Source organism: Camelus bactrianus, chromosome 4 (genome assembly GCF_048773025.1).
Source record: "Camelus bactrianus isolate YW-2024 breed Bactrian camel chromosome 4, ASM4877302v1, whole genome shotgun sequence".
NCBI lineage: Eukaryota > Metazoa > Chordata > Mammalia > Artiodactyla > Camelidae > Camelus > Camelus bactrianus.
Window position 1 is genome coordinate 69,876,659 of NC_133542.1, and position 27,765 is coordinate 69,904,423.

The 27,765-nt window shown below is 55.7% G+C and overlaps 1 protein-coding gene across 2 annotated transcripts in view; it reads left to right on the plus strand.

Moving 5' to 3' along the window:
- The window catches only part of LMX1B (LIM homeobox transcription factor 1 beta), a 77,655-nt gene continuing 49,890 nt past the window's right edge, over window positions 1-27,765 (plus strand). The window contains exons 1-2 of one of the 2 annotated variants that reach the window (XM_074362238.1): window positions 1-414; window positions 1,251-1,437. In XM_074362238.1, coding sequence (XP_074218339.1) covers window positions 276-414; window positions 1,251-1,437 — 326 coding nt within the window. In that variant the 5' untranslated portion in view covers window positions 1-275. The remainder of the gene's footprint in view (window positions 415-1,250; window positions 1,438-27,765) is intronic. The other variant, XM_074362239.1, reaches the window with a different exon arrangement.

Consider the following 27,765-nt stretch of genomic DNA (forward strand, 5'->3'; position numbering starts at 1 on the left):
AGGTGACAGAGGAGCCGGCGCGTGTGGCTACAAGTGCCCGGGAGAGCGCGGCGCGGACCGCAGCCGCCCCCGCCCGCCCGCACGACGCCGGGGCCCGGGGCTAGCGCGTCGCCGCTCCGCGCTCGCCTGGGGCAGCCTGCGGCCCCAGCCGCAGCCCCAACCCCGGGGGGCCGCGCCTCCCCGGCTCCGGGGCCGCGGCGGCGGGAAGCGGGCAGGCGGGCGGGCGGGCGGGCGAGCATCCTGGCCAGCGGGGCCCACAGCGCGCCCCGCATCCCATGGATATAGCAACAGGTCCCGAGTCGCTGGAGAGGTGCTTCCCCCGCGGGCAGACGGACTGCGCTAAGATGTTGGACGGCATCAAAATGGAGGAGCACGCCCTGCGCCCCGGGCCCGCCACTCTGGGGGTGCTGCTGGGTGAGTGCGAGTCGGAAAGCCCGAGTGGTCACGGGCAGGGGACAGGGGCCTCGTCCCGAAGTGGACACAGGCGTCCAGGCCAACGGATAAAGGCAATGGTTTGCAGAACATGGGGACGTGGGGGACAGAGAGAGAAGACTCCTGGAGTTACCACCAGAGGGGCAGCAGGCACCCCTAAACAGGCATCCTGAGGGGATAGAGGTACGCAGGGACACCACCTAGAAGGAGGGAGGGCAGGACAGCTCCAGACACCACCCCCCATTCTCACCGGGCCTCGGTTCTAGAGCTGCCACTCCAGGCGAGAGGTAGGAGGCGGGTGGCAGGGGTGATGGAGGACCCAAGTAGTCACCTTGGCAAGCTTGGGAGTGGTGTCAGGTCACTTGGGGAGGGGGAGTCTCTAAGAGGAAAATGTTTCTGGGGCACCCAAACCACAGGTTTTGGGGAGATGGGGGACAGAAGACAAGGAATGCCACCGTGGGGCGTGTCAGCGAGCGGCGCCTTAGCCTCACCTCGTCTGTCTCGGTCCCAGCCGGCTGCCCCGCGCCGTACTCGTTTTCTTATGTATTAACATCAAGCGTTGAATCTCCAGAGAAGGGGAGAGCGCAACGCCGAGCCAAGCCTCGAGGCCCGAGGCCTCTCCGCGCCAGAGTCCGCGGACTGGGACGAACTAGTTGAGGCTGCCCGGCCCCTGGCGTGGCAGCCGGGGAAGCGCCGGCGGCGAGCGGCGCGCCCGGGCTGCCTCGCCTTTGGGACCGTGGCTGTGGGCACCGCGCGACCCGGACGCCGGGCCGGGCTGGTCCGCGCTAACGACCTGGCTCTTGCCCTATGCGCTGCAGGCTCCGACTGCCCGCATCCCGCCGTCTGCGAGGGCTGCCAGCGGCCCATCTCCGACCGCTTCCTGATGCGAGTCAACGAGTCGTCCTGGCACGAGGAGTGTTTGCAGTGCGCGGCGTGTCAGCAAGCTCTCACGACCAGCTGCTACTTCCGGGATCGGAAACTGTACTGCAAACAAGACTACCAACAGTAAGCGCCTCTCGTCCTCCTTCTTCCCTGCCGCCGCCCGGCACTCGAGCCCGGCGGCCCCCCCTGCCAGGCCAGCCTGCGTCCGCCCTGCCGCCGGCCCTGCGCGCCGCTGGGCCTTGTCAGCTCCGAGAACTCCGCGGGTTGCGTGTCGCCCGGCAGGGCAGGACCACCGCAGCCCGGCCAACACTGGTAGGGTGGCCGGGAGCCTCCGGCAGCCCCTAGTTGCCATCCTTTGTCTGGGAAACCTGTGCTGGGCCGCTCAGTTGGGGTTTGGGACAAGGCCCTGGGCGGACTCGGAGGGATTCAATGCTGTGTTTGTGGGACAGGGCCTGGCCCCACTGAGTCCTGATTTGGGGATCAAGAATTGATGTTCAAATGAAAGCAGTGCTTTAGGGAGCCAGGCCCTGGCGGTGTGCTTTGTCTGCCCAAGGGCAGGATTTGTGGCAGTTTGGGATTCCTGAAGCAAGGAGGCGGGGTGCCGGGGTGATGCCGAACTGCCGGAGAAGTTGGGAATGCCCCCTTCCTGCCAGGCTCCCTGGTGCATTTTTAGTCCCTGATGGGGAGAAAAGGGTGTTCATCCTCCCCAAACCGTTCCATGCGGGAATTTTACACTTATAATTATTGTTGGCTGGAAAAGCTGTCTAGGAAGAGGACCTTAAGAGGTGGCAAACCACAATCTGGGCTCCCCATGGGGTGAGGAACTGACCAAGTCAGCCTTCCTCAACAGGCCTTCTTCCTCTGCTCTGCCTCAGTGTAGCCCAAGCCTCAGGGTTGAGGCCAGAGACTGTGGGCTGAGCCTTACCTGCTTATTTTTGTTTTTAGCTGAGACTGTGTATGGGTTTGTCCGGCAAGAGGCCTGGGACAGATGAGAGTAGATCCAGGTTTTTGGCTTTTTTTTTCTTTTGATCCTCTCAGGGTTTTGTGCCTGGCAGTGTGATTAAGAGACAGGCAGAGAAGGAGCAACAGCAAAAAGAGGGGTGTGGGGATCCCCAGGGCAGTATTTAAAAGACAAGTGGGTGCCTGTGAGAACTTTCTAGTGAAGCCCAGAAAACCATTTCAAATGGGGCTGAAACGTGGGTAGGTTGCTCAGGTGGTTTGGAGCTCAGAGTGTGTGTGCCCAAGCCTCTGGGAAACGTCTGGCTGCCAGTGCCTGGTAGTGAGTGCAGCTTACCTGCTCTGCCCAGGGACTGTCCCTAAATCCAGGCCTAGATGGGAGGTGGAGCAGTGGGGGTGCCCCTTCCTTACCTCTCCAGCTTCTTGGCTGAGACCTAGAAATAGGTGGGACTGCAGGCCAGAGCCCTTGAGAGGGTATCGGGTTCTACTCCAAAAGGCTCTGGACGAGCCCAGTGCTAGCACCTAATCTGACTATGCTCCTTTGGTTTGGGGGCCCAGCAGGAGCTTCTTTTTGTGCCTCACTTTTCCTACCAGCTGGGGAGGTCTGCGGGCAGGAATTGGGGCCCTGTTCAGAGTCAGCTCTTTTGTGTTCCCAGATGCCTCCTCCTCTGCCTGGAGTGCCCCAGATTAGGCACACTGCGATGGGTTTGTTCTGTGTCCTGTACAGATACGATTGTAGTTCCAGGAGAAGATGAGGCCACCAGTCAGCTCAGCCACAGGCAAGCATGGAGTTTGGGGGTAGATGTGGTTGAAGGCTTTGGGCTGGCCCCCCAGCAGGGCTCACCAGCCTCCAGCCCACATGTGTCCTGCTGTCCTGCTTGCTCTGCCTGCCCTCGGCTTGCTCTGCCTGCCGGACCCAAGCTGGGCTCTGGCAGTGCCACAACCCACAATGCTCAGCCTGGACGACTCAACACTTGGGGGCTGGAGGCCCAGAAAACTGGAAATGTGCCTCTGAATCATTTGTGCAGGTTTTTGAAAAAAATGTTTACATGTTGTAAAGACTCTTTCCAGCCTCTTGTACATATCTGTCCATTCTCTCCTCTCCACCTTCCAGTCGTTTATAGAGCTTTTCTTTAAAACGGGGAGAAGATGCCCCCTGGTTCTTCAGAGCACAGAGCTGTAAAGTCACAGAATTTGAGCTGGGTGAGCCCTTAGAGCTGAGCGGCAAACTCTCTCATTTTACAGAACAATTAAACATTAAAGAGAGATTGTTTTGCCGAAAGTATATTTGTTTAAAAAAAGAAAAGGCGCCTAAGAGCTTTCTCCTTCAGAGCAGTAGATGTGTGTTTGTGAGTGAATTTTTCGATCCGGGGACTCTCCAGTTCCGAGTCTAGGGCAACGGGCGGGCATTATTCACGCCCTCATGGCTCCCTGCTCTGCCCAAGCCCCCTCTTTTCTTCTGATAAGGCCAATTAGATATGTGCACTAGGCTGGCCGACTTGGGGCTGAGGAGGGGTTGTTATCAAGACAATCTGGGGGACAAATACCCCAGTGGATCTGGCCTCAGCATTTCTCAGGGAGAGACAGTGCAGAGAGGCAGGCGGGGGCTCACTGGGAAGCGATGTTCTCTGCACAATAAAAATGTATTTCACGATTATTTTCTTTGAGGATCGCAGATGCATATTTATTGCATCTGTGCGTAAATGCTTTTCAGACGAGAATCCAGGCAAATGGGCGCAGAAACGTGCTCTCTTGATTTTGTCTTAATTTGAGTCTGGGCATCAACGGTATTGGGAAATTAACACCACCTCAACCGCCCCAACTTTTGAAAAATGTTTCTTCCACTCGGGAGGAGCTGCCGGGCTCGGTCCTTGGAAAGAGGTTGCTATTTTTATTAAGCGTCTCTTCCTCCTTTCGATTTGTTTTAAAGATCTGGGACACCCAGAAGCACAACGTTATTTTACGCACCACGGGGGTGATTAATTAACGTTCGGGTGCATTTAATAGCATTTGATAAAATCCACTCGTATGTCCTGGACCTACAAAGGGAAGCCCAGGCCACGGCATTTGGGGCATTTTCAGGCATAACTCGAAGTCTCCTTTTGCTCAGTACGTGTTTTGGGGGGCTTCTTAAAGGGGGGGAAGCATCGGATCATTTTCCTGTGCCCGAGACTCTGACCCCTCGGCAGCCCGAGCTCCTTCTCGCACAGAAAACCCAGTTGGAAACCGAGGAGGAAACTCGGCCTCCAAATGCAAAATCAGGAACACCTCTCTCCTTCCTCCACCGGAGAACACAGAGGGAAAAAAAGACAACATAACCCACCCCTCCCCCTCATTTTTTTTTCTTTGCCGCTTAGCCAAATAGAATTATGTAAGTCTCTTTCCTTGTCGTCTGTCGCTCGTCTGGAAAGGGTTTCTATCTTTCTATCCCGAGGAGGTGGCGAATTCCGGGAGGAGGCTCCGGAAGGGGGGAGGGTCGGCGGGAGAGTCCAAAAATCTGTCACAAAATGGAGCCTAATCGCTTGTAAGACAGCTCCCAGGTCTGGCGAACCGCGCCTCCTCGGTGAGAGAGCGGCAGCCTGCGTGCGCGCGGAAGGAAAGACGCGGGGCTCCTGCCCAGGCCGGGCCGTGCGCCCACCTCGCGTCCCGGGCTGGCGGCGCCCTTCCGCCACCGGGCCTGCCCAGGCGGCCTCGCCTCTCCGCTGCAGAGCCTGCGCGGGTCCTCTCGGCCTTGCCTGCCCAGGTAGGATGCGCCCACTGCAGAAGGAGTCTGGCAGCGAGGCTCTGAATTTCACGAAAAAGCCGTCTGAGTCCTGGGGTGATTTTTTTTTTTTTTAAATTTACCCCAGCTGGCTAAGACTCCAGTGGCCCAACCCCGCTCTTCCCAGCACATTCCTTGCCTGGGAAGTGTTTACACTGGGAAAGGCCTTCCTGGGAGGCTCACCTCTCCTCGGAGCACCCGGTGTGGCACAAGGGGAGAGCAAAGTCAGGCCTCAGCCTTTTCTGACTGCTGCTTCTCCCAGCTTGGGAGTCCCCACTCAGGCCCTACTGCAGGGTGACAGTTATCAGCAGCTCTCCCTCCACCAGTGGGTACCCCCCCCCCGGCATGGCCCCCATCAGACTAATTCAGAGCCACAGACACCCGTGCCCACAGCCTCGGGTAGTGGGCCTGTCCTGGAAATGAATTTCCTTGGAAGGAAGAGCCAATGCTTTGCCTTATAGAAAGGCCTTCGTAGTGCTCTCCCTGGAGATCTGAGGGCTGAAGGGCTCATTCTGCCAGCCCAAGTCTGGGGACCCTCTGGCCCCTGGGAGGGCATCTCTCCATTTAACCCCAGCACCTTGGCTGCAGGCGGAAGGGTAAGCAAAGGCCTTCCTGAGGCCGCAGTCCTCCGCCGCTGAACGGAGGCATTATTCACAGCTGACTCCTGGCTCACCCTGTATTCCCCAGGCTCTGAGCTGGTGTAGCCTAATTTGTTTGCTGGGTTTTTCTTGAGTTGGGGAAGCAGGCTGTGAGGATCTCCTCTGGGGTATGTGATCAGTGACTCTTAGCTGGCTCCTGCCTGTCCATTGGAGCTAGGCTTAGGACCCCCAGAGCCCTGACACCTACCTGAGCCTCTTCTGTGAAAGGGGGGGGACATACCCACCTGGGGGAAAGTATTATAAGGATTTGAGATAACGTGCCCCAAAGGACCTGGCATCTTGCCTGGCATGTTGTTAATACTCTGGAAATTATTGTTGTTACTTTATCACCATCAGCGTGGCAAGGAATGTCTTGTCTCCAAGGCTGTACCAACCTGGCCATGGGTTCCATGCCAAAGAGAGGGGCAGCTGGTATGCTAGGCTTGCAATAAACCTTCTCTGCAGGGAAGTTGAGGAGCACCCCTGGGAAAACCGTTTCCTTTGCCTAAGTGGGACACTGTGAGACAGACCTGGGTTTGCCTGCCAGCCCCAGCACTCAGCAGCTGTGTGATCTTAGCCAAGTGGCTGCCCATCTCTGAGCCCTAGGTTCTCCCTCAGCAAAGTAGTGGTGATGAAATAATTTCTCAGGGTTGTTGTAAGGATTACACAGGGCACCTGGACAGGGGGTGGAGGGGCTTCAGTAAATGTTCCATACTCCATGGGATCCAGTTTCCTCTCCTGCACCTCCAGAGAGGCAGAAAAGCTTCTGACCGTATGGATGAAAACAAATGCCAACTGCATTTTCAGGAAGGGCAGGCAGCAGGCTGAGTCTGGGGTGCTGGCCTATTTCTCCTTGGAGGCTGGGGATTGGGCTAAAGTAAAGATCTTTCCACTGGGGAGCAGTTGGAATCTCCTGGGTTTACATATAGCTTGGAAAAGCGTACTCAATAATATAATTTAATATTTGGAAAACTGTTCATGCTCATTGTTTTTGTGATTCAAATGACAGAAAATAAAACTCAACCAACATCTCAGAGGCTGAGGGGGAGATTGAGATGAGGGGGTGTTGGAGGGGGAGAAATCCAAGGATCTGTATATTTCTCAGAAAGAAGATGAGATTTAAAAGGTGAGAAACACCAGCCCAGGCAGTCAGAAGGATCTTCCAGCCCAGGGAGTTTTTTTGGTCCATGAAGAGCTGGCATTTCCTCAGGGAACTTCCTCTACCCTGCAGCCGTGAGGTTTTTAAAACAGAAAAGAAAAACACACACACACACCCCACACATACAACCACCCAGTCCTACTTTGGCATTAGTTAGGCAGAGGGATGGAGGATACTCTCAATGACATGAGTTATAACTTCCAATTTGTTGGACACCACAATCAGGCCTCAGCTTTAGGGAGGGAGGAGGAGAGGGATGGTCCACTCAACCAAGGAGTTGTATGAGCTGTCAGTCAGTTGAGGGTGCTGGAGGACCCAAGGCCCTTGGCTCTCTGGCTGACCCAGCCCTCTCCAAACCCCAGATTCTGTGCTGATGGCAGCAGAGAGCAAAACCAAAATTATATATCTTTATTGCCACTGCAGTCAGAAGTGGGGAGGTGGTGGTAGTGAGGGGAGGGCAAGGCTGAAAACCATATTTGAAAAAGTTGATTCACGAAGGCAGAGGAAGCAGAGTGGCAGACGTTTGCCATTTCATCGACCGGCTGGTGTTCTCCATTCATGTCATAAATGTCTCCTGTCATTTGAAGCCAAAAGCAACATGATTTGGTTCCCTGGTGGCCTATAGGGTTCCCCCCCCCCTTTTTTGCAGTAAATGTTTATTTGTTAATAATATACTTTAAACAGCCTAGCCTTGACCTCAAGTCTCCTGAAGCATCCATCTTCTCTCAGAAAAATCTTTCAAAGTTTGTATAATTTTGGGGGGAAGGTGTAACTGACAGGGCAGTGAAGGGCCTGTGTTTGCTTTAACTACTGCGACGTCGGGAGTGGAGGGGTATAAGGGGCCACTGTGCTCCGAATGGCAACTTTCTTGGGTTTCAGGCCTGGCTGACAGCACTTCCTCGCTTCCCTTTACCTTTGCTTCTCCTGATCAGTACAAATAAATTTCTGCATGGGCCCTTCCTTTGTGATTCCCGGGGCAAAAGTGTATGCATTTCTGTTCATCTTCTTGACTGGCAGCCGCTGGACCTGCCTGGTGGACCTGCCTGGTGGACCCTGGGGCCCTAAAGGGAGGTGGGGGAGTAGAGGGGTCTTGGGGGAATGTGTGAGCACATTGTAGGGGGAGGGGCCTTTGTGTCAATTGGGAACCAGGCCCAGAGGGGACCAAGGGTTCTGGGTAATGGCAGAGCACCTGGCTGGCCTGGCACTTGGTGAACTGTGGGGGAAACCTGGTTCCTGGAGTCTGGTTCCAGAAGAAACAAAGATGTTTGCTTCCCGACTGGCTGTGCCATAAGAGGTATCCTCGGGAACCGGGAGGTGGTTGCCAGCCAGGGAGGGTTCTGAAGGCTGCCCAGAGCGACAGAGGTGCCCACCAGGGCTGGCAGAAGTGAGGCGCCCACCTAGCAGCTGGTTGGGTGCAGGAAGATGAGTGAGCATGCTGCAACACGGGGCTGCCGGGGTCCCCCCACCTAGATGCCTCTGCTGGCGCTGCAGCAGCAGTGGTGGTGGGAGGGGAGGAGCAGTACTGGGTCCCGACAAGCTGGGTGTGACTGCCGTTCCCCCACCTCCCGCCTCCTGCTTTCCTCCGGGACTCAGGGACTATTGTCATGTGACTCCTGAATTGCCATAGTTACTGGGCTGCCGGGGTGTGGGCACCAGCCCAGGCCTGGAGTTGCCCAAGCCTGTGGAGATGGAGAGGACCAAGATGCTCTGGGGCCACCTCCTCCAAATGGAAGGCTTTCTGGGTGGGCACATTTTTTTAAAGGAAAGAGCAAAACTGCAGTTATAGATAGGGGATCGAGATCATCTCTGGCTCCCAGTGACACAGGCCAAGGGCCTTAGGGAAAGCTGATGGTCTCAGTTTCAGTCTCTTGAGTCTCGGTTTCTATCTGTGTCGAATAGGGGTGATCATTCCAATCTCACAAGGTTGCCCTAAGGAAAGTGAAGCAGACCCAAAGGTGCCAGCCTACTTTGGGCATTCAGTCAATGTATGTTTCCTTCCTGCCTGCCTGGGAAGTAAGCCTGAGGCTCCCTGCCTGGCAGGAATGCATTGTCTGCTGCCTGTGGGAGGCCCAGAGAGGGAGCCTCCTAAACAGGCCTCCTGGAGGGGCCTTGCCTACCCTTTTGCTCCTCACCTGGGTCTGGGCTGGTGTTTTGAATTTTCCCCTTGCAAAAGGAATAGGACAGGTCTGGCTGTCAGAAATGGTCCTTGGAGGCAGGCAGTCAGCAGCCTGTGGATGGGCCCCCATTACTAGTGAGGCATGTATGGCCAGTGTGGATGTGAACTGGCAGGAGCAGAACCTTACGAACCCCAGAGGGGCAGGCCACAGTAGTGCATCTGTAAGGAAAAGAATTGGCATTTCTGGAGCACCTGGATGTGCACTGACCTCTTTTGCTTTAGCTCCATGCATATATAGGTGAGAAGACCCAGACTCAGGGAATTCAGTAACTTCCCCCAAGTCTGGAGTTATTCTGTAGCAGACTCTTCTCCAGGCGAGTCTAACTCCCAGAGCGGATGGGATCCCTAACCCCTCACTCCTGACCTCCGGAAGCCCCAGATTCCCCACTCTGGACATTGAATCTCTCTAGAGCACCCAGACTGGAAGAGGGTGTGTGTGTGGGGGGGGGGGGGTGTCACTCCCTGAGGATTGGAAGAAGTGTAGTTGGGTGGGTCATAGCCCTCTTCCCGCCAGAATGCCCCCAGTAAGGCTAGCCCTTGCCAGAGAAGGAAAAAGGTTAGAATAACTGCCTTTCTCCGTGCCGGGTAGCTTCCTTCGCTGGCCCCGGGCGCGCGGGCGGGGCTGCTCTCAGCGATCTCCACCCAAGCTCTCCTCCCGGCCCACCTCTCGGAGGGTTCTTGCTTCTTGTTCTCCTTTACCCCCGAGTAGGGCAGCGCGGTGCACAGGCTCCTCAGCTCCTGGGCTCCTTGGCCGAGCCGCGGGCGCCAGCGGTGGTTGATGAATTTCGGTGTCACCAGGGGTTTAGCCTGGATTTGGGAACCGTGCGCTCTAATACGCGCACACGGTCCTGCCCTTTCTAAAGCGCAGCCCTTTCACCCAGCCGCTGATTTATGAAGGAATCCGATCCCGGGACGGGCTGGGCTGGAGCCGGGAGCCCGGGGCCCCCGCGGCAGCCTTCGGGCTCCTTCGCGTTGCGGGGACCTTTGGCGGCTTGGGGCGTTCTCCTGGGCTGGACTCAGGGAGCCCTGCCGGGCGGGGCCTCCCATGGCCCAGGGGAAGCGAGTCCCCTCGGAGCCGTTTAAACCCGCTGGAACGGAGCAACGCCGGCAGAGTGAGTTCGCATTTTCATTCGGAATTGAGCAAAGCCCTCGCCCCTCCCCAAGCTCTCCGGTCGACCCCCTCCGGCAGGCCCAAAAGCGACGAGATCGAGAGGTTTGTTTATCGAGGGAATAGAAAATTGAAAAAAGAGTCTAAGACTTTTTCCCGCCTGAGAAATGTGCAAAGTCCCTCAGCTCCTGGAGGCGGCAAGGCGCCCCGATAGCCGAGTTCCCGGCGCGGATGCTGGGGCCGAACTAGCCCCCTCCCTCCTGCGCCCCGGCCGCAGCGCGGCGGGAGGGCGGATTTTTTTTCAGATTTGGTTTGCAGGGGGGAAATGGGGTTGTATCAATCCACAAATATTTACTCTTAACAGACTTGTATCTGTGGAGATTTCGAACAAAGACAGTTTAGGGGGATTACAAAAACCCTAAACCCCGTTTTTCTCCCGGACTTGGTGCTTTAAATGCCAATTACAGGCGAGCCATATCCAACAGCAACGGGGGGAGCTAGCAGGGTCGGGGAGCGGGTGGGGGGCGAGTCCAGCCATTAAATGTAACTTTGCATTATGAAAAGGATTTCGCCGGTTTTATCTTCTAATAAGATTATGTCATGAACACAAGTACCTAGGATGGTGCTGAGTGACAGGGCTCTGTCGTTTAATCAGAGGCTGCTCCGCTCAAACCGCGGGGCCCTTTGTCCGACGAAGTGAACGACGGAAACTTGCCGTCCTAATCCCCTTATTCATGTCAAGCACAGAAAAGAAGCCGAGCACCTTACAACCGTGTCCCCTCCACCCCTTCCGAGGGCGGAGGGAGGAGGGGGGCTCCGGCCTCGTGGCCCCCGGGGCGCCTTTCGTTTCCCAGCGCTCTTGGGTCTCCTGAGCTTGCCAGGCGTTGCAGCAAAGGTGGGGGAAGGGGTTGCTTTGCGGGAGCCTCAGTTTTCAGCTTCTGGAAAATGGGGGCAAAGGCCCCAGGATCAGAGGTTACAAGTTGGGGATTTTGCCTCCACTGACGGAGAGCACAGGCCCAGGCCGGTCCCCTTTTCCCAGGAAAGGTGGCGCTGAGCGATTCACACCCACCATCCCAATTAAAGCAGGATAGTCAAGCAGTGAGAGGCCGAATGGAGATGCCAGGCTGCGGTCCTCCGCAGGGCTCATTTCGTTGGATCCCTGGGACTGATGTTGCCACGTTGCTACTCCTTTGAGTCTCGGGGTTGACATTCCCAGCTGCTCACTCAGCCCCTTTCTTTCAAGGGCGAATTCCTTTGTCCGACCCCTGCAGAAACCTGCTTCAACACCAGGCCAGTGGCGCCGCCACCCCGTCCCACAGTTTGCAGATCTCTCCTGCGGCACTCTGGCCACGCAGATCCAGCCAGATCCACTGACCGAGACTACGACGTCGCCACCCTGAGCTCTGGCTGCCTGCTCGGACAACTAGAACTCCAGCCTGCACAGCGGGAGCCACAAGAGCGGACTTCAGCCTCTGTGTTCGCCTCTGTGTTCGCCTCCAGGCACAGTGGGAAGCCTCGGGCGTTGGGGAAGCCACCGCACGCGGCTCCGAGTCGCTGCACAGGCTGAAGAAACCAAAAGCAAAACCAACACCCAGCAAATGAAACCCGCGCACCCCTGGGGCTCTACTCTGCACCCCTCCAGTGGACCAGGCAGGCTTCTTCTGGTCCCACTTCTAGGATCTTATACTCAAGGCCCCAGAGGCAATGGAGTTGGAGGGGGACTTTGTAGGAATTTGTCTGTAATATACCCGGCTCCTTGGCCTCCCTTTAAAGGTCTTAGGCTGTGCTGGGGCAGCCTCCCAGGGACCCCAGTGCGCCCTGGGAGCGCTCTGGAGACGCCTGACTGCACACAGTCTCCTCCCTCTCGAGCTTAGGCTCTGGGGCTCGGGGAGGATCAGGCTGAGAGCAGGGTGTCACCTCGTAAAAGCGACAGGCAAGGGTTGTTTTATGGGGAGGGAGAAGGGGCAGGAAGTGATGCTTCCATCTCTGGCTGTTCTGGGATGGAGAGTCCCATGGATGGAGCCCCATCTTGGCTGGGGGCGACCAGGAGGACAGGGCAGGGTCAGAAACAGTCAGGTCCGTGGCTGTTAAGCAGGAGATGGGGACTGGTCAGAGCTAGAAAGGGAATGGATGGATCTGGAAACCCAGAGCTCACCTCCTGCCTGCGCTCTCCCAGAGCCCCCTCTGCAGTCTGGGGCTCGGCCTACAGCTCCAGCCCTTCCTCCCAGGCCAGGGTGGGCGGGGGAGATACTTTCTCCCTCGAAACACTTGATACCAACTTTGTTTTTTTGGCAAGAAAAATAAGCCTTGTTTGGAAAGGGGGGGGGGTGGTCGAATGAGCGAGGGAAGGAGTGAGCCAGCAGCAGAGCAAACTTTGCGGATTAGGTTTCAGCGCCTCTGCCCCACCCCCAGCCCCGCGGCAGTGATTTGTGTGCGGGGGTCTGTGACCCTGCGAGGCATCAAACGGCCCCGCGGGAACCGGCCGAGTTCAGAGGGACAGTGGGCAGAAGGGCAGCCTAAGACAACGCAGATGGTTCGTATCAGCCCGGCCGGGCCAGCCCTGGGCTCGCAGTGTCTGCCTGCTGGCCTGGACTCCTCGGCAGGGGAGAGGCCAGGGTCTTACAGGAAGGCCAAGGCCTGAGCAGTAATAGGGGACCAGAAATGCAGCAGTCAATGGCCAGTGGGCTCCAGCTGAAAGGAGGCTAGGTAGCCAATGATAGAGTTCCTCCAGCAGGCGGTTCTGACCCCTTTCAGCTCAGGTGGAGCCTGACCTCCTTGTCTGCCCAGAGTAGCCTCTGAGAACTGACTGGTCGTGAAAGGAGACCCTCCCGCCTCTGCCTAGTGGCCAGAGTTTACCCCACCCCTGCCCTGCAGCAGCTGGGGCTGATCCAGGTCATAGTGTTCCTGCCCGAGGGACCAATAGTAGCATTTTTCCTCTCTGGGAGGTGCCCTGTCCTCAGCCCGCCTGCTGTATTGAGTTTGGGAAGCCCTTGCCTCCTGACAGTCATTCATTCATTCAGAGAGAGACCTTGCTCTCTCTGCCCACTTAGCCCTTCTGACTAACTCTTTTCTCTCTCCTAGCCCCAAGGGAAACCTAAGACAGAGGCTCAGTCAGACCTTGGGCTCAGAGCCTTGCTTTGGGGGTGGAGCCCTGTTTGGTTGGGGTGGGAAGGGTGCTTACCCACACCAGCCTTGACTCTGAGACTGCTGCCCCCTCCCCGCAGAGCTGAAGTCCTGTTGCAGACACCAGCATGCCCAGGCCTCCCTGCCCTGGTCTCCAGGAGCTGGCCTTCTCTATGGCCTCCTCTTCAGTGACCACAGAGAGACTGAAGCAGGATTACACCCACCACTGGGACCTTGGCCTGCTTTAGAATGTTCCAGCTGAAGGGCTCTTCAGGATCCTTGTAGAAATGGGAAAACTGAGGCCCAAGTGTGGCCAAGACTTGCCCTAAATATCACTCAGTTGTAGCAGAATAGAGGCAGGAAGCTCAGTCTACCCGCTGCCAGGTTAGAGGTCTGTGTGGCAACCCCACAATTTTTTCTAGAACCCTCTTCCAGGATCTGGCTTTATCAGTGACCTAGTCTATCCCCCTAGAGTAAGGTCATTGGGAGGGAAAGGTCCTTCGATTCTGGTTCCTGAGAGGGGGTAACAGGCCTCCATGATGAAATGATTTTTCAAACTTTCTGGATACTATGGGGTTATGTGAGTTTGGGAATTTTATCTTCTAAGTTGGGACCTTGAGGGACAGGACTCAGGTGTGCTCATGAGCTCAGTGCCACATCCCACCTTTCCTCCATCCTTCTAGTGTCTGACTCCCAGACACTCTAGGCTTAGCCCTTCCTCTCTACAGCAGGTCACAGGGAGGCCAGTGGCCTGGCCAGGGCCACAGAGAGCCATTGGGCTGCCAGGACCTCTCAGGGCTCCATCTCCCAGGGTCTCTGCCTCGGGGGAGCAGCCGGCTGGGTCATCTGTGCACGGAAGACACATCTGTCATCCACATGTTGGAGGCCGAGCAGAGGACATGTGGTTTGGGATGTGTTATCTTAATCATATTTATTAACCAATCCAGAAATTTTAAAAAGAGTTTGATATTGTTACGATTCGGAAAAGATCCCCAGATCTACACGGTAACATATCGGGAGAGACTGCCAGCGATGGCCAGGTTTCTTTCAGCTGGGATCAGGACATGGCTTTGGAAGTTCTTTGAGCTGTTCTAGTGCGGTGGAATCTCTATGCTGTGAAACAACACTTACCGCTTTCATTTTCCCAAGCAGAGATCTGAAGCAAAATTAATTACCCACCTTGACTGATAGTTGTTCTGTTGGAGTATGGTTCTAATCCTTATTAACATTCTCTAAAGTCAGGCATGAAATATGACTTTTGCACCACACTCTTTGGCATATGTTTTTCTTTTCCAGGATATTTTTCAGGCTATCTCCAAGCCTCACTGCTGTTCATTATTTTTGCCATAGGTCTAAAATTGCCAGCCCCAGCTCCAGAGTCAGTCCCGCACAGAGCACAGCGAAGGGGGTGGGGAGTGGGAATGACACATCTCTGCTCACGACGCAAATTGCTTCTGATTATTGAGCTTTGAATGTTTTCCTCCATCATGTTTTTATTAAAAACTCCAGCATATTTACGCTTGATGGTGTCTTCAATTAGGTTTTTTTTTTAAAGCCAGGGGTTCCCCTTTCTATAGCAGTATGTAAAGAAAATAGTTGTTATGACCGCAAAATTACCGTTCAAACCTGGTTCTAGTAAATCTGGCCCTGCTTTGACAAGCCCAGCAGGCTGGGAGCTTTTTTTTCTTCAGTGTTCCAGCTGCTGGGGAAACAGACCAGGGAGGAAGCCCACAGAAGCCTCCATTCTGCAGGGTACACTCAGGAGCTAAAACTTCCCAAGTCTGTGAGCTGCAGAAGGGGCCTGGCTGCAGGGGGCTTGCTGATGGGCAGGCCCAGCCCAGACAGCACACAACAGCAGCCGCAGCCGCAGTGATAATCACAGCTGATGCCTGTTGAACGATCGTGGTTTATCAGGCGCTTCTCCAAGTGCATCACGTTCTTTACCAGCGATATAACAGGGGCGCTATTATTATTTCCATTTTCAGATAAGGCAAGTGGCATGGAGAAGTTGAGTAACTTACCCAAGGTCACACAGCTAGTAAGGGGAACTGGGATTGGAGCCCAGGCAGTCTGTCAGGAGAGAACTTTCAGGGACCCTTTGGGAAGGCAGATTCTGACCGCTTGCTGGGTTCCTTGGCCTGGTGATGCCTGGCACCAGAGCTCACTGTTATTTGTTGAATGAATGCTTCATAATTAAAGGCCAGTGTTCCTTACTGCTGCCTGCGGTAAAGGTTCCATGGGAATTAGCCCATTGAATCTTCTCACTGCCCTGGGGAAGGTATTATTATTATCATTTCCCATCTTGCATCCTTAACCTGAGAGGTGCAGTGTTTTTCCCAAGGTCACACAGCTTCAGATAGCAGTGATAAGAGCTACCATGTATACTGGGCACATGTTATATCTACGATTAGGGCTAAGCCCTTGGCACCCCAGATCTTGACGAGAGTTCCTAAAAGCTCTGTTGTTTACCCAGGTTCCTGAACTGGGGCTCAGAGAGGTAAAGCCACACACCCAGGGTCACATAGCCAATGGGGAGCTGCACCAGCATGGAGCCAGCATCATCAGGTGCCAGGACTTGACCAACCCTCAGCCTTGAGGGGCCCAGAGTTGGGGGAGTCCTAGGACCAAACCCTCTCGGTGGGTCTCACTTGGGCTGAACAACTGCCCTGGCAGTAGGTGGGGCATATGCTGGCACTGAGGGGAGGAGCGTGTCTGTGACCTGCCTCAGGCCAAGTGGGCATGGCATCATCCCATTCCAGCCTCCCTTTTCAGATGGGAAAACCAGGGCAGAGAACTGAAGTGACTTACCCTGGGTCACACGGCTAGTGAGCAGCTGATGAGAATCACATTGGGTATCTGGCTTTGGGGCAGTGTTTCTCAGAGGGAGACTCTGACTCATCATCTTCATCGTCAGCACTGTCGGCATCATGCCTGACCATCCCTGAATGCCTTCTGAGTGCTTTGCAAATACAGTGGCCACAGGGAGGTTCCCAGAGGGAAGGTGATTTTCCCAGTGTTGCACTGCAAGGTATAGCCCGACGGCTGGGCTGTGCCCTCCTGCTCTGGGCAGGGGGACCAGGGAGCAGGACCAGCCCATGGATGGGAGCTCTGCCAGCTCTCCCAGGGCTGCCTCTGCCCCTGCCCTGCCTTCCCAGCTCAGGCTGCCGGTACAGCAGCTCCGGGCAGGCTCTGTCTGCCCTTTGAAGGGGACAGCCGCCTGAGCCTGTCACTTTGAACTGCAAAGGGGCCTGTGGTGAGGGCTCGGCCCCCTCCCACGTGCCCCCGCCTGCCCACCCCTCCAGGTCTGGTTCCAGTCGGCAGGCCTGGAGCCGGAGGGGCGGGCAGGGCGGCGGCCCCCTGTGGGATGTCAGCCTGATAAGTGAGCAGCGGCAGACCCCTGGAGGAGGATGGAGCAGGCCGCCCACTGGTCCAGCCATCCCACGTGGCAGGAGTTCGAGCCAGTCAGTGAGGTGCCATCCTCCCACAGACATGCCCTTGTGGCTGCAGAGAAACATCTCTCCAAACGTCAAAGATTTAAATTAAAATAACAGTAATGATGGTAATAATAATAATAACTTGTAAAAAGAAACATCTTGCCCTGGAGCAAAGGGAGTATCTTGGAATCAACCATGTGCTCTGCATGGTGACTGCTCAGTGGCAGGAAGTCAGGAGGGGTATTAGGTAAGAGACTGGGGCATCTGGGCGGCTAATTACCAGGAACCCAGCTGGGGCCTTTTAGTTGCTCAGCCAGGTTCTGGCTCAGTTGGGCCAGAATGGAGCTGACCCACCCTGCCCTCAGAGCGCTCCTGGGCTAAATGGATGCGGTGGAGGTGGGGCCAGAGTTAAGCAGAAATCATTCCAGCACAGGCCCTCTGCCCGGAAATGTTGGCCTCTTTTCTGATTTTATGACCCCAGAACTGATTCTTTGGGTGGCCAAGAACCTAACAAGCTTCTTAGCCAGGTAGGTGCCAGTGCTTTGGATCCTCAAGGTTCAGAGTTTGATCTAGGCTCTGCCACTGACGGCTCTGTAACCTTGGGTTAGATGCTTTACCTGTCTGTGCCTCAGTTCCTTCAAAGTCTGTTGAGGACCAAACACCTGCCTCAAGGTAATGATGAGATTTAAAGGAAAGAGCGGATGAGAGGCCCTCATGCTGGGAGTGTGGCTCTTGCTCGTATTGTTACTGATGCCCCAGAGTCCTTTGCTTTGGGCTTAAGCAGGCATCTGGCTTTGGTTACATGTGTCGGGCCATCCTCTGACCAGAGTTCTTTGTGTGCACCATGCCTCGGCTAGAACGGGGCATGACACACAGTAGGTGCTCGATTAGTATTGAAAGGATGTATATGCGAATAGTTCAGGGCCAGCCTGGCTGGGCTGGATTCCAGGCTCAACCTCTTTCTAGCTGTGTGACCCTTGGCAAGTTCCTCAGCTTCTCTGAGCCTGTTTCCTTGTTGGTAAAACGAGAACAATCAAAAAGGCCCGCTTCTAGGGTGGTTGTATTAAACGAGACGATGCAGGCAAAGAGCCAGGCCGGGAGATGTACGCCATTTTTGTTATTGAGAAGGGCCGTGGCAGGGGTCTGCTTGATAACACAAGACAGCAAGAGTCTGGGTGGGTTTCCCTGGGCAGGTGCCTGTGAGATGAGAACCTGGAGCCAAGGAGGATTTCGAGAGGGCATTCCAGCTAGGGGCAATGTAGGAGGAATATTAGGGGTTAAGTTGGTGGACTGAGAAAAGTGGCCTGAGACAATGAGTCTGGCTGGAGAGGCTGCCTAGGGGCTGTCGGGACGCGGGGCTGCAGTGGGAGGCAGGGGCCAGTAGCTATGCAACCGGGTTTGGATTTTATCCTGTGGGCAGGAGGGAGCCATTGAAGGTTATTGGACAGGGGAGTGACAGGACTGGAGAGGCACTTAACGGAGATGACACTGGCAGTGTGTGCACAGGATTGGAGACTGGAGACAGGCAGGAGGAGCTGCTGCCACTTTGGAGGCCAGGGAAGTGGAGGGGACTGGAGAGGGGACAGGTTCAAGCCAACTTTAGGAGGCAGCTCTGAGGGCTCAGGGGAGGGGATGGGGCAAAGGGAGAATCAGAGGGGCCCGGGGCTTGGAGCTGGGTTGACTAGAACCCTGGGTTCTGAGCACTCTGGACTGGACACAGCAAGGGTGACCCACTTGACAGGTCCAGCTTCATGGACCTATTAACTGTTTGGTCACACTGGGCCCTGCACTTGGAAGGGCTCTATACTTGGTTTAATGCTCTGCCGTTGCCCTCTTGAAATTCTTAACATGTTTTGAACAAGTACCCTGTGTTTTCATTTTGTGCTGGGCCCTGCAAATTGCATAGCTGGTCCTAGTCCCTGAGTCTCCTGAATGGAGGCCTGGGAGGGCTCGAGCTATAGCCAGGCCTGTGGGGCTTAAAGAGACCTTCCTTTCTACCACTGGCCCAAGGCTTGTCCTCAAATGGCTTCTTCCTCCTGGCCCTCAGCTTGGCCATCAGGCCTTCCTCAGTCAGGCCCTGCCAAGGCCTCTCATGCTCTGAGCTCAGCCACCAGCTCACCTGCTATTCCCCACACATCTCAGATGCTTGTCCACATCAGAGTCTTATTCAGGTCGTAGCAGTTGTGCAGGGTATGTCCCTGGCCTCCATCATCCTATATTCTTCTGGAAAAGTCCTCTGAAGGCCTGGCACAGGAGTCACCAGTGTTATGGAGTTTCCGTGGCTTCATATTCCACCCCCCACCCTCTGCCGAGGCTTGGATCTGTCTCCTAGTACGTGTTTAACATGCAGATTCCTACTCCAACTCTCAGGGTGAAGCCTATGAATACGTATCCCTAACTGACCCCTGGGGGTGCCTGTGAACACTGAGGTTTGAGAACCTCTGTCCCAGGTGCTCCCAAGCCTGGCACAGGGCCTGGTACCGGGTAGGTGCTCCATGTCTGTATGCTGAGTGAATGAATGAGCTGTGCTTGTCTGTCATCTTGATGTGCACAGCCTCCCTGCGTCCTGACGTGGAGTGACACCAGTGGGTGACTTTAGATTGTGATGGGATGGCAGCAAGTGTGGATCTGGAGGAGGGTTTGGAAGGATGCCTGACCCATCCTGGCTATTCTGGCTGAGCCAGGGTTCTTCCCCTCTCCTTGAAATCCCAGGTTGTGGGGTGTACCCTCTAGGAGATGGGAAGTGTACAAAGCTCTCCCCACCCCCTTGTAAAGGGCTGTCTGCTCCTGGTATGGTTCTCCCTGCCCACAATCATAACAGCACGATGGAAGTAAAGGGCTTTTGTTTTTATTTCTTTATACTACATAGGCACTGAGTTAAAGACTCAAGTTATTTCATTAAATCTACACAAGTCTGTGAGGGAGGGTCTGTTATTCCCATTTCAGAGATGTGGAAACTGAGGCACAAAGAGGTGAATTCAGCTATCCAAGGCCACACAGCTTAGCTCAACCACTCCATCAGTCTGCCTCTGAGATGACTGATCCCTGCTGTGGCTTCTGTTTGTGATGTCCCAGGAAAGCACCTGACCTCTGGCATGTGCTCAGTGAGGATTTGCTGAAAGAAGGGAGAGTAGAAGGAAGCCCAGCACTGCCCCCATCCAACCAGAAGGACCCCTGCTCCAGGCAGGGCTGAGCTGACACCATGAGCTCAAGGTGAGCAGGATATCCTAGCCTGGTACACATGGGGATGAGGAGTGCAGGCGGGCTCAAGGAAGAAGCAGCTGACTCTGGCAGGACGGGCTGTGAGGGGGCATCCAGAAAGCTACGTGGTGGAGCATGGGGCTGGGAAAGCCTCCTTGCCCAGTGGTGGCGGGGCTCTGTCAAGAGGCCCAGATGAACCAGTCTCGAAAGGTGGCATTCCAGAAATATGGTGGAGCCCCCTCCATGCCAGGCCCATGTGGGCACTGGGGAGGCCTGAGGAGCAAGACAGATGGCAGCCTTGCCCTTAGGGAGTTCATGATCTAAGGGGCAGACAGCATGGAGGGGACCTGGTCAAATGGGCCCTGGGGCACAGAGCAGGGTGGGGTCCAGCCAAAGAAAAACAGTTGCCAGGAGCAGGCCTGGCACATATTAGGTGCTCAGGGATTGTCGCCATGACATTTTTCAGTTGTCCACCTACTGCAACAACCCCTTTAGTCAGCACCCCAGAGGGCCAAGCTCCAGGCCCTCCCTAATGTCATGACTATGAGGGGCTGTTTTTGAAGAGGACTTTGGCCTTCCTGAGCCTCAGTTTCCTTAACTGTAAAATGGGTACAACTGTTCCTCCTTTCCAGGTCATTGGAAGGATTAACCCTAGGTGGGAGGTCATCACTTAAAGAAAAAAGGGAAAGTAAAGGAAAAAAATGTTTCCTTTACAGCTATTGTTATTGTGGTGGTCATTATTATTTGTGTTATTAATAAGAATTCTAACAAAACAAACCATAGGAAGACCAGTCTTCCCCTCTGAGCCCTCCAGAGACTGATTTACCTCCTTTTCTCCTCTCCCTCCCTCCTCCTCGGGGCTGGCCCCCATTCTGGTCCCACTTCCACCACTGCACAGGGAGCAGAGGTGACTCAGCTGGCCCAGACCTTGCTGGAGCTCCAACCTCAGAGGGGACAGAGCCAGGGAAGGGCAGGGATACCAAGGATAATCCTGTGGGTGGAGAACTGTGATGGGGGTGGTTCTTAGGGAGGGGGCACCTGGAGGAAAGAGGTGGTGAGTGCTGCCTGGGGAGGCAGGAAAGGTTTAACTAAGCAGGGGACATTTGGACAGAGCTGGGAGAAGTGGTGATGGGCTTTCCAAGCTGAGGAATGGTGTGTTGGCCAAGGCCTGGAGATGTGGAAGACTGCGGCCTGTTAGACAAAGCACAGTGTCCCTGCCCTCCCATTCCCTTCCTGCTCTGTCCCTGGCTGTCCTCCCCTCAGATCAGTGCTGTTTAGCAGATCTGATTCCAAGTCCTAGCACCTGCTATATCCCAGACTCTGGCTGAGCTTGTCACTTGCACCCTCTGAAGCCCCATGACATGCCTGAGAGGTAGGTGTGATTATCATTCCCATTTTACAGGTCAAGAGACTGAGGCTCAGAAGTGGTAGGTGGCTTGTCCTGGGGTGTAGAGCTGCAGCACAACTAGGTCCAACTCCAGGCCTGCCCCGCCCCCTCTCCCCCACCCCCCTCCCCTTTTAGTCAGCTGCTGCCATCTACTCTCTCATTGCCCACATCCGTCACACAAAACATCCTTGTCATCCACAGACAAGGAGTGTGGACTCTTGGGATTGGGGAGACTGGGGACAGGTACACGGAGGAAGCTTTTGAAAAACAACTGCAGTCGGAGGAGGTGCTGTGGTGAGGGCACTCCAGGCTGCGGGTACTGTTTGGGCAAAGGCAGAGAGGCTGACAAGCCCCGACCATACTAATATTCCCTGCACATGACTGATGACACTATGCAGTCACACTCTGACCTTGGAGGTTCAAAGGAGAAGCGTGTGTTTCGGAACCTGGTGTTCTTGAACTTGGTTCCATCCCTTCCTGCCATTTAACTGCAGTTTCTTCACCTATGAATTGGGCAATCTCAAAACCCAAATCAGGATTTTCAGCAAAGAAATAGTAGCTGCAGTTTTTAAAGTAATAATAATAATAACAACAACAACAGCAATAATAATGGTCTCAGAAATTTGCAGTTGAGGAAGCTGGAACTTAGAGAGGTTAAGTGGCTGCTCTGAGAAGTGGGTGATTTTCACTCAGGCCGGAGGGCTGCACCTCTTGGTACTGTGGGCTGCTGCCTCCCTCCAAGGCCTGATTTGAACCCAGGCGGCCTGAGCCAACACCTGCCCTGTGGGCTGCCAGCCCTTCAGTGGTGGACAGTGGGGAGGCATTCCACTCCCATGGCCTAGGAACACGCTGAGGACAGGGAGTGACAGAGCAATAGCCACTTCTGCAGAAGGGCAGCCTGATGGCCCAAGGGGTCTCTGGGTACCTTTCGCTCCAGCGCCCTCCCCTCAATGACCCTTTCAACACTGGCTTTTCTGCAGGCCTCACTCAGTCTCACTTAGGAGGTAAGAGCCCACGTGTGGCTTCCTCCACTTTCTAGTGTTTTCTGAGAGGCTACTGTGTACCTTATCCCAGATACTGAGGACACAAGGCAGACACAGCCCTATCCCCAAAGAAATGGAGGAAGCATGGGGCATTGTGGACCCTGGGGACAGGGCTCCTCTCCCAGACTGGGGGGTGTGGAGGAGGGCTTCCTGGAGAAGGAGCTGTCCAGGCTGAGAGCAGAGGGATTATCCAATTAAAGAGGGGAGGGGAGCAGCTTTGGGACAGAGAGATTGGCATCCTCAAGGGCCTGAAAGTAGGCCGTGGTGGGGGTGCAGGGAGAGGTCAGATCACACAGGGTCTTGAAGGCCATGCTAGGGGTCTGGCCTATACTCCAGGGGCCACTGGAGACCGCGGAAGAATTCTAGGCAGAGTAGTGTCATGGTCAGATTTAAGCACGACATTCATTCCAATGGCTGTGTTAATTGCTGGGGGAACAGGGCGAGGCCAGGGAGGAAGCTGTGGACCTGGGGAGGAGGCCCTGCAAGGCAGTGTTCAGGTGTGCACACCTGAGTGCACGTGGCTGTGAGTACAGGTGGACAGGGCCATCTGTGTGGGTGTCAACAGACCTGAGCCCCATGAGGGTGTGGCCCATGGTGGGGACTTGATGAATATGTGGTGACACGTGTCAGTGGGCACCTTGCACTCATATCCGTGTGACTATCAGCGATGATAGCGTGTCCCTGTGTGTTTCCAAGGGTATTTGTGTGTGTGCACGCATGGCAGCCCTTTGTCCAGCCCTGCTGTCCGGGAGAGGCCCAGGGAGCCTTGGACCGGAGGGCTAGAAGCTGCTGGGCTCAGCTGGACTGGCCCAATGTTTGTAGATACCACCTGGTCTTGACACCCCACCCCTGGCCAGAGGCTGTCAGCTCTGCCTCTGCTCAGCGTTAGTGCCATGCCGTTTGTTGGGGTTATCACTGCTGTAAATTGTCCTGAACAGTTTAATCACTGTAGTACCTGCCTGGCTCATGGTGGCTGAGCTGATGGCGGGCGGGTGGCGGGTGGTGGGTGGTGGGCACAGCGCTCTGGAACAGGCAGCATCTGGAGAGGCAAGCTCTGCGCCTCCTTGGGGACCCTGGCTTATTCTCCCACATTGGAATGCCAGTGCATATGTCGGGTGGGCGGTGGGGAGGACAGCACCTGTGTCGTTGTGTTTGTGTCCCTGGATGTGCTCCTGTGTGCCTGGGCGTGCTGCTCTGTGGGTGTGTCTGTGTGCCTGTGCTTCCTCCTCTGTGCCTGTGACAGTGTGTCTGCCTGTCACCATGTCAGTGAGCTTGGGTCTCAGGGTGCACACACGTGTTTGTCTCTGTCTGCCTGTGTCTCTGTGTGTCAGCGTGGGAGGGCGTGCTGCTGCCTGTGTGTTTCTCAGTGTGTGTGTGGACATGGGTGATTTCTACAGCGGGTGGTGTATGTGCCTGTCGTTCTTGGGGATGCTGGGTGTGGGAGTGGGTGTTGGCTATTGTGGGCTGACATGGCAGGATGTGGGGAGGGTGTACACATGTGTCGGGGTGGGTGTACACATGTGTCGGTGAGGGCACTGTGTGTGTGTGTGTGTGTGTGTTTGGACACAAGAGTTGGGTGTGCCAGCTAGAGCAGCAGCTGGCCCCTCCTGGTCTGTGACGTCCATGGCCATGACTCCAAGAGCCCAGCCCAGGTTTAGGCAAGAATTTCCTCTCACCTTTATCATGGTCAGGAGGGTGGAGGGTGGGGTGTGATGACAGATGACTGCTCTGAAGAAGGCAGGCAGGCAGGCGGTCACCCTCCCAACTCCTGTCCCAGGTGGGAACAGTCGGCAGCTCCTCCTAGCCCCCTTCGCCTTTCTCCTTCTCCTCCTCTCCCTCCCCTTTCTTCTTAGGTGCTGGGCTCAGGCTTAATTTACAGGCCAAAGGTGTGGATATTCAGGACACCCTCCCCTGAGATTGAGGTTGGATGCAGACCCTGGGAGAAGACACACACTGCTCCCCCCCACAATCCATCCTCTTCTGTGGACCCTCCTGGGGGTCTACTTTAGGCCTGTGGTCAAGAAGCCTCATCAGGGTGCCCAGGCTGGGGCCTTAGGGCCTGGAAGCACGTGGAGAGGGGTCAGGATGGCACAGTACAGGGCAGGGGGCAGGTTCCTGGAAGCCCAAAGAGCCCCCAGCTCAGGTGAGCCCCTGCCGGTGTCCCTGGCAGGTGGGTCACAACAGGTGCACTCCAGTGGATGTGCCCTGGCTGGTGTGTCCTCACAGGTGTGCTCCAGCCCTCGGCCCCCAACAGGTGTGCCCTGACAGGTGTGCCCTGACTGAATTTCTCTGGGAGGAGCAAGTGGAGCTGGCCCGCTGGGGCCCCGAGGGGCCAGTGGCTGAGCCTCCAGGGCTCCCGCGGACTCGGCTCAGCCTCAGCCTGCCGTCCCCACCCCAGCCCGAGGCCAGGGCTCCCCCGCGACTGCTGCTGCCCCGCCGGCAGCCCAGCCACCCAGGGGAGCTGACCCCGACCCCACCGGGCCCCCCACGTCCCAGCTCGGGGGCTCACAAAGGGAGAGGAGGGAAGAGAAAAATCGCAGAGATTTGTCTTGTCTGGGGCTGACAGCGCAGCGAGTGATTGCCAGGCCTGCTTGGCAGTTTTTAATCATTTTATCTCTGTTCTCGGCTCTCCGGGGAGACAGCCAGTGCTTAGCAGTCTGCTCAGAAAGACCTCGGGGCGCGTGGCGCAGCGGCGGCTCCGAGCTCCCATTATTAGCTGTGCTCTTCGGAGCGCGCTCCGATCTCTCCCGGGGGAGCCGGTGAAAAATTAACACGGGCCGGCGGCGCGGGCGCCCGGTGTAACTGTAATTACTCCATTGATATTCCTCACACAATAGCGCTGTCATCAGTCATTTACATAAACTTTCTCTCTGCAAAGACGGGCGGAGGTGCCTAATCCTATTGGGTGCTTCCACTGCATGCATTATACATGGCAGGGGGCCCCTAGGTGCGAGCGGAGGGGAGGGGGAAGGGGAGGAGAGAGAGGGGAGGGGAGGGGAAAGAGTTGGGAAGGATCACTGGAGAGGAAAGGAAGGAGGAGAGGAGGGGAAGGAGACATCACTGAAGAGAGAACTGGAGAGGCGAGAACCAGGAAAGGGGCCGAGGCACGAGTGAGGGCTGGAGCCAGAAGCCCCCTGCCTCCAGAGGGCAGGGTCCCGGTGGGCTGGGGTCCTGCTTTGCCTGATGAGAGTCCCGGCCCTCCAGGGCTGGGCAAGCGGGGCTCTGTTATCCAAGGGCAGGTGAACCTGGTCCTCCAGGAGCCCCCAACAAAGCTTTGCCCCCGAATAGGGGTCTGTCTCCCACTCCCTCTCCCACCCAGAGGGCCAGGCTGTAAACCCCACTGGGTGTCTGGGCTCAGGCCGGAGGCTCTTCAGCTCCTAAGGGGTTAAAACCTCCCTGGAAATTACCCCTGTAATGACCTAATTAAAGACTTGTGGTGGGGGGGACCTACTCCAGGGTGAAAGCTAATAACACCCGCCCAACAATAATCCTGGTGAAGCCCCCTCCCCTTATTGCTGCAGCCTCAGCCCCCTTCCCACCTTCCTCCCTTGACCCCGTCCTCTGCTCCTGCCTGCACAAGCTCTGGGTGGCTGGGGCAGGCCAGGGGCTGAGCCCCCAGCTGGGCAGGGAAGGGCTCGGATGGGACCAAGGGGAGAGGCCCGGGATAGTCAAATTTCCGTTGCTGAATATTTAATGAAGCCTCCACGGTTTATTTCGTTGGCCTGTCGATTTTTATTCTTCTGTCAATAGCTTCTCATATGTGGGGCTGTGATGATCTTTAGCAGGGCCTCTCCAGGGACGGCTGCCACTAAATGCAATTATGGATTTTATACCTCAATGTGTTTGATATTTCCACTGATCTAATTTGCAGCCTGGTAGTTTATTGTTTGGCATTTTAATGGCGTTCAAATGCTATGGGAAATTTGATTTCTTTTTATAATTCCTCCTTAACGCAGTTAATGCGGGTGGCGGGATGGCCCAGATTTTAAAGCCCAATGTATAGAAAGAAGAGAGAAAAAAAAAGAACACACCCTGTATATATTTGAGGATGTGTCCATTGAAGGGAGATGTCCCTTTGAGCCATGGGGCCCAGGTGCCTGCCTGCCTCAGGGGCTGGGGCTGAGATGTGGGGGAGCTGATGGTGCGCCCAGGGCTCAGGCAGAGGGGCCAGCACACAGCCCTTTGCTCCCGCTGTCCTGAGCTCCATGGCCTGTAGGCCTTGTCATAGGACCGCTCCAAGTGGCTGTAAGGTCATTGCCCTGTCGAGTTTTGAGCAGCTGCAGAGTCAGAGAGGCCAGCACTCCCAACTGCCACCAGTTTTTGTGGCCTGCATCTGAGGGCAGGGGCTACACCAGTCCTGGGCCTTTGAGACTGGGGTGATTTTATGACCTGCCTGTCATCTGTGTGACAAGTCATTGTGGGGCCTCAGCCATATTCACCACATGTGTCCACTTCCAAGTCCCAGGTCAGGGAGGCCCCCACTTCTGTCCCTGCCTGTACCCCTCCATCCCTGCCTGGCCTCCTCCGGGAGGCTGGCTGTCAGGGCACGGCCGGGTCAGGCACTGGCTGCTGTGTGTCCCGAACCTGGGTTCTGGGAGGCTGTGCTGGTTCTTTTCTAGACTGGACTAGAGCAGAGAGGAAACTGAGGTCCACAGAGAAAGGTGGAGGTCCCCCACTTCCTTAGGGCAGTTCCCCTGAGCTGAGCCACCTTCTTTCCTGACAGTGAGTCCACAGGCTGGGCTCGGGCCAGGAGTGGCCTTCTGCCCTTGGTTAGCCAGTGGGTGGGTTCTGTCTCTGGGGGAATTTTGTACCTTTTGGACATGAATGGCTGTCCTTCCCATCCTTCTGGGAGATTCTAACCCCCTCATCTCTCCCAGATTCCTGCTTTGTCCAGCCCATCTCCTACCCGGTTGCTGTCCACAATACCAGCCCCACCAGCCTCTTGCACACTTAAATGTGAGCAGTCTTGGTGAGAGCTTACATTCATGAGCCCCTGCTCTGGGCCAGGCCCTGGGTGAGTATTTCCCACGTGCTCTCCCACAATTCTGTGAGGCAGGGATCAGGGATCATATCCCCATTTCACAGATGAGGAAACTGAGGATCAGAGAGGACACATTCCTGTTAGGGTCCTAGTGAGACTCAAAGCTTCCCCCCACATCTCCCCCAACTGGAACAATTATATTGCCCCATAGCTTTCTTGTGTGTCTCATGCCACCTAATGCCATGGCAGTTTGTGTTCATATTTGTCTCCCCAGCCAGCCTAAGTGGCCCAGCAGGTCAGGGGCTGGATCTGTCCTGCTCATAGTCTGTATGCTGCTGTAACAGGACCTGGCACCCTCTAGGTCCCAGAAAGATTGTTGAACAAATGCACGAATGAACAAGGGAAGCCCCAAAGCCCACACTCTTGGCCTCTCCTTCCAGCCTTTCTAAGATCTCCTGGCACCTTCAGGAGACATTCCAGTCT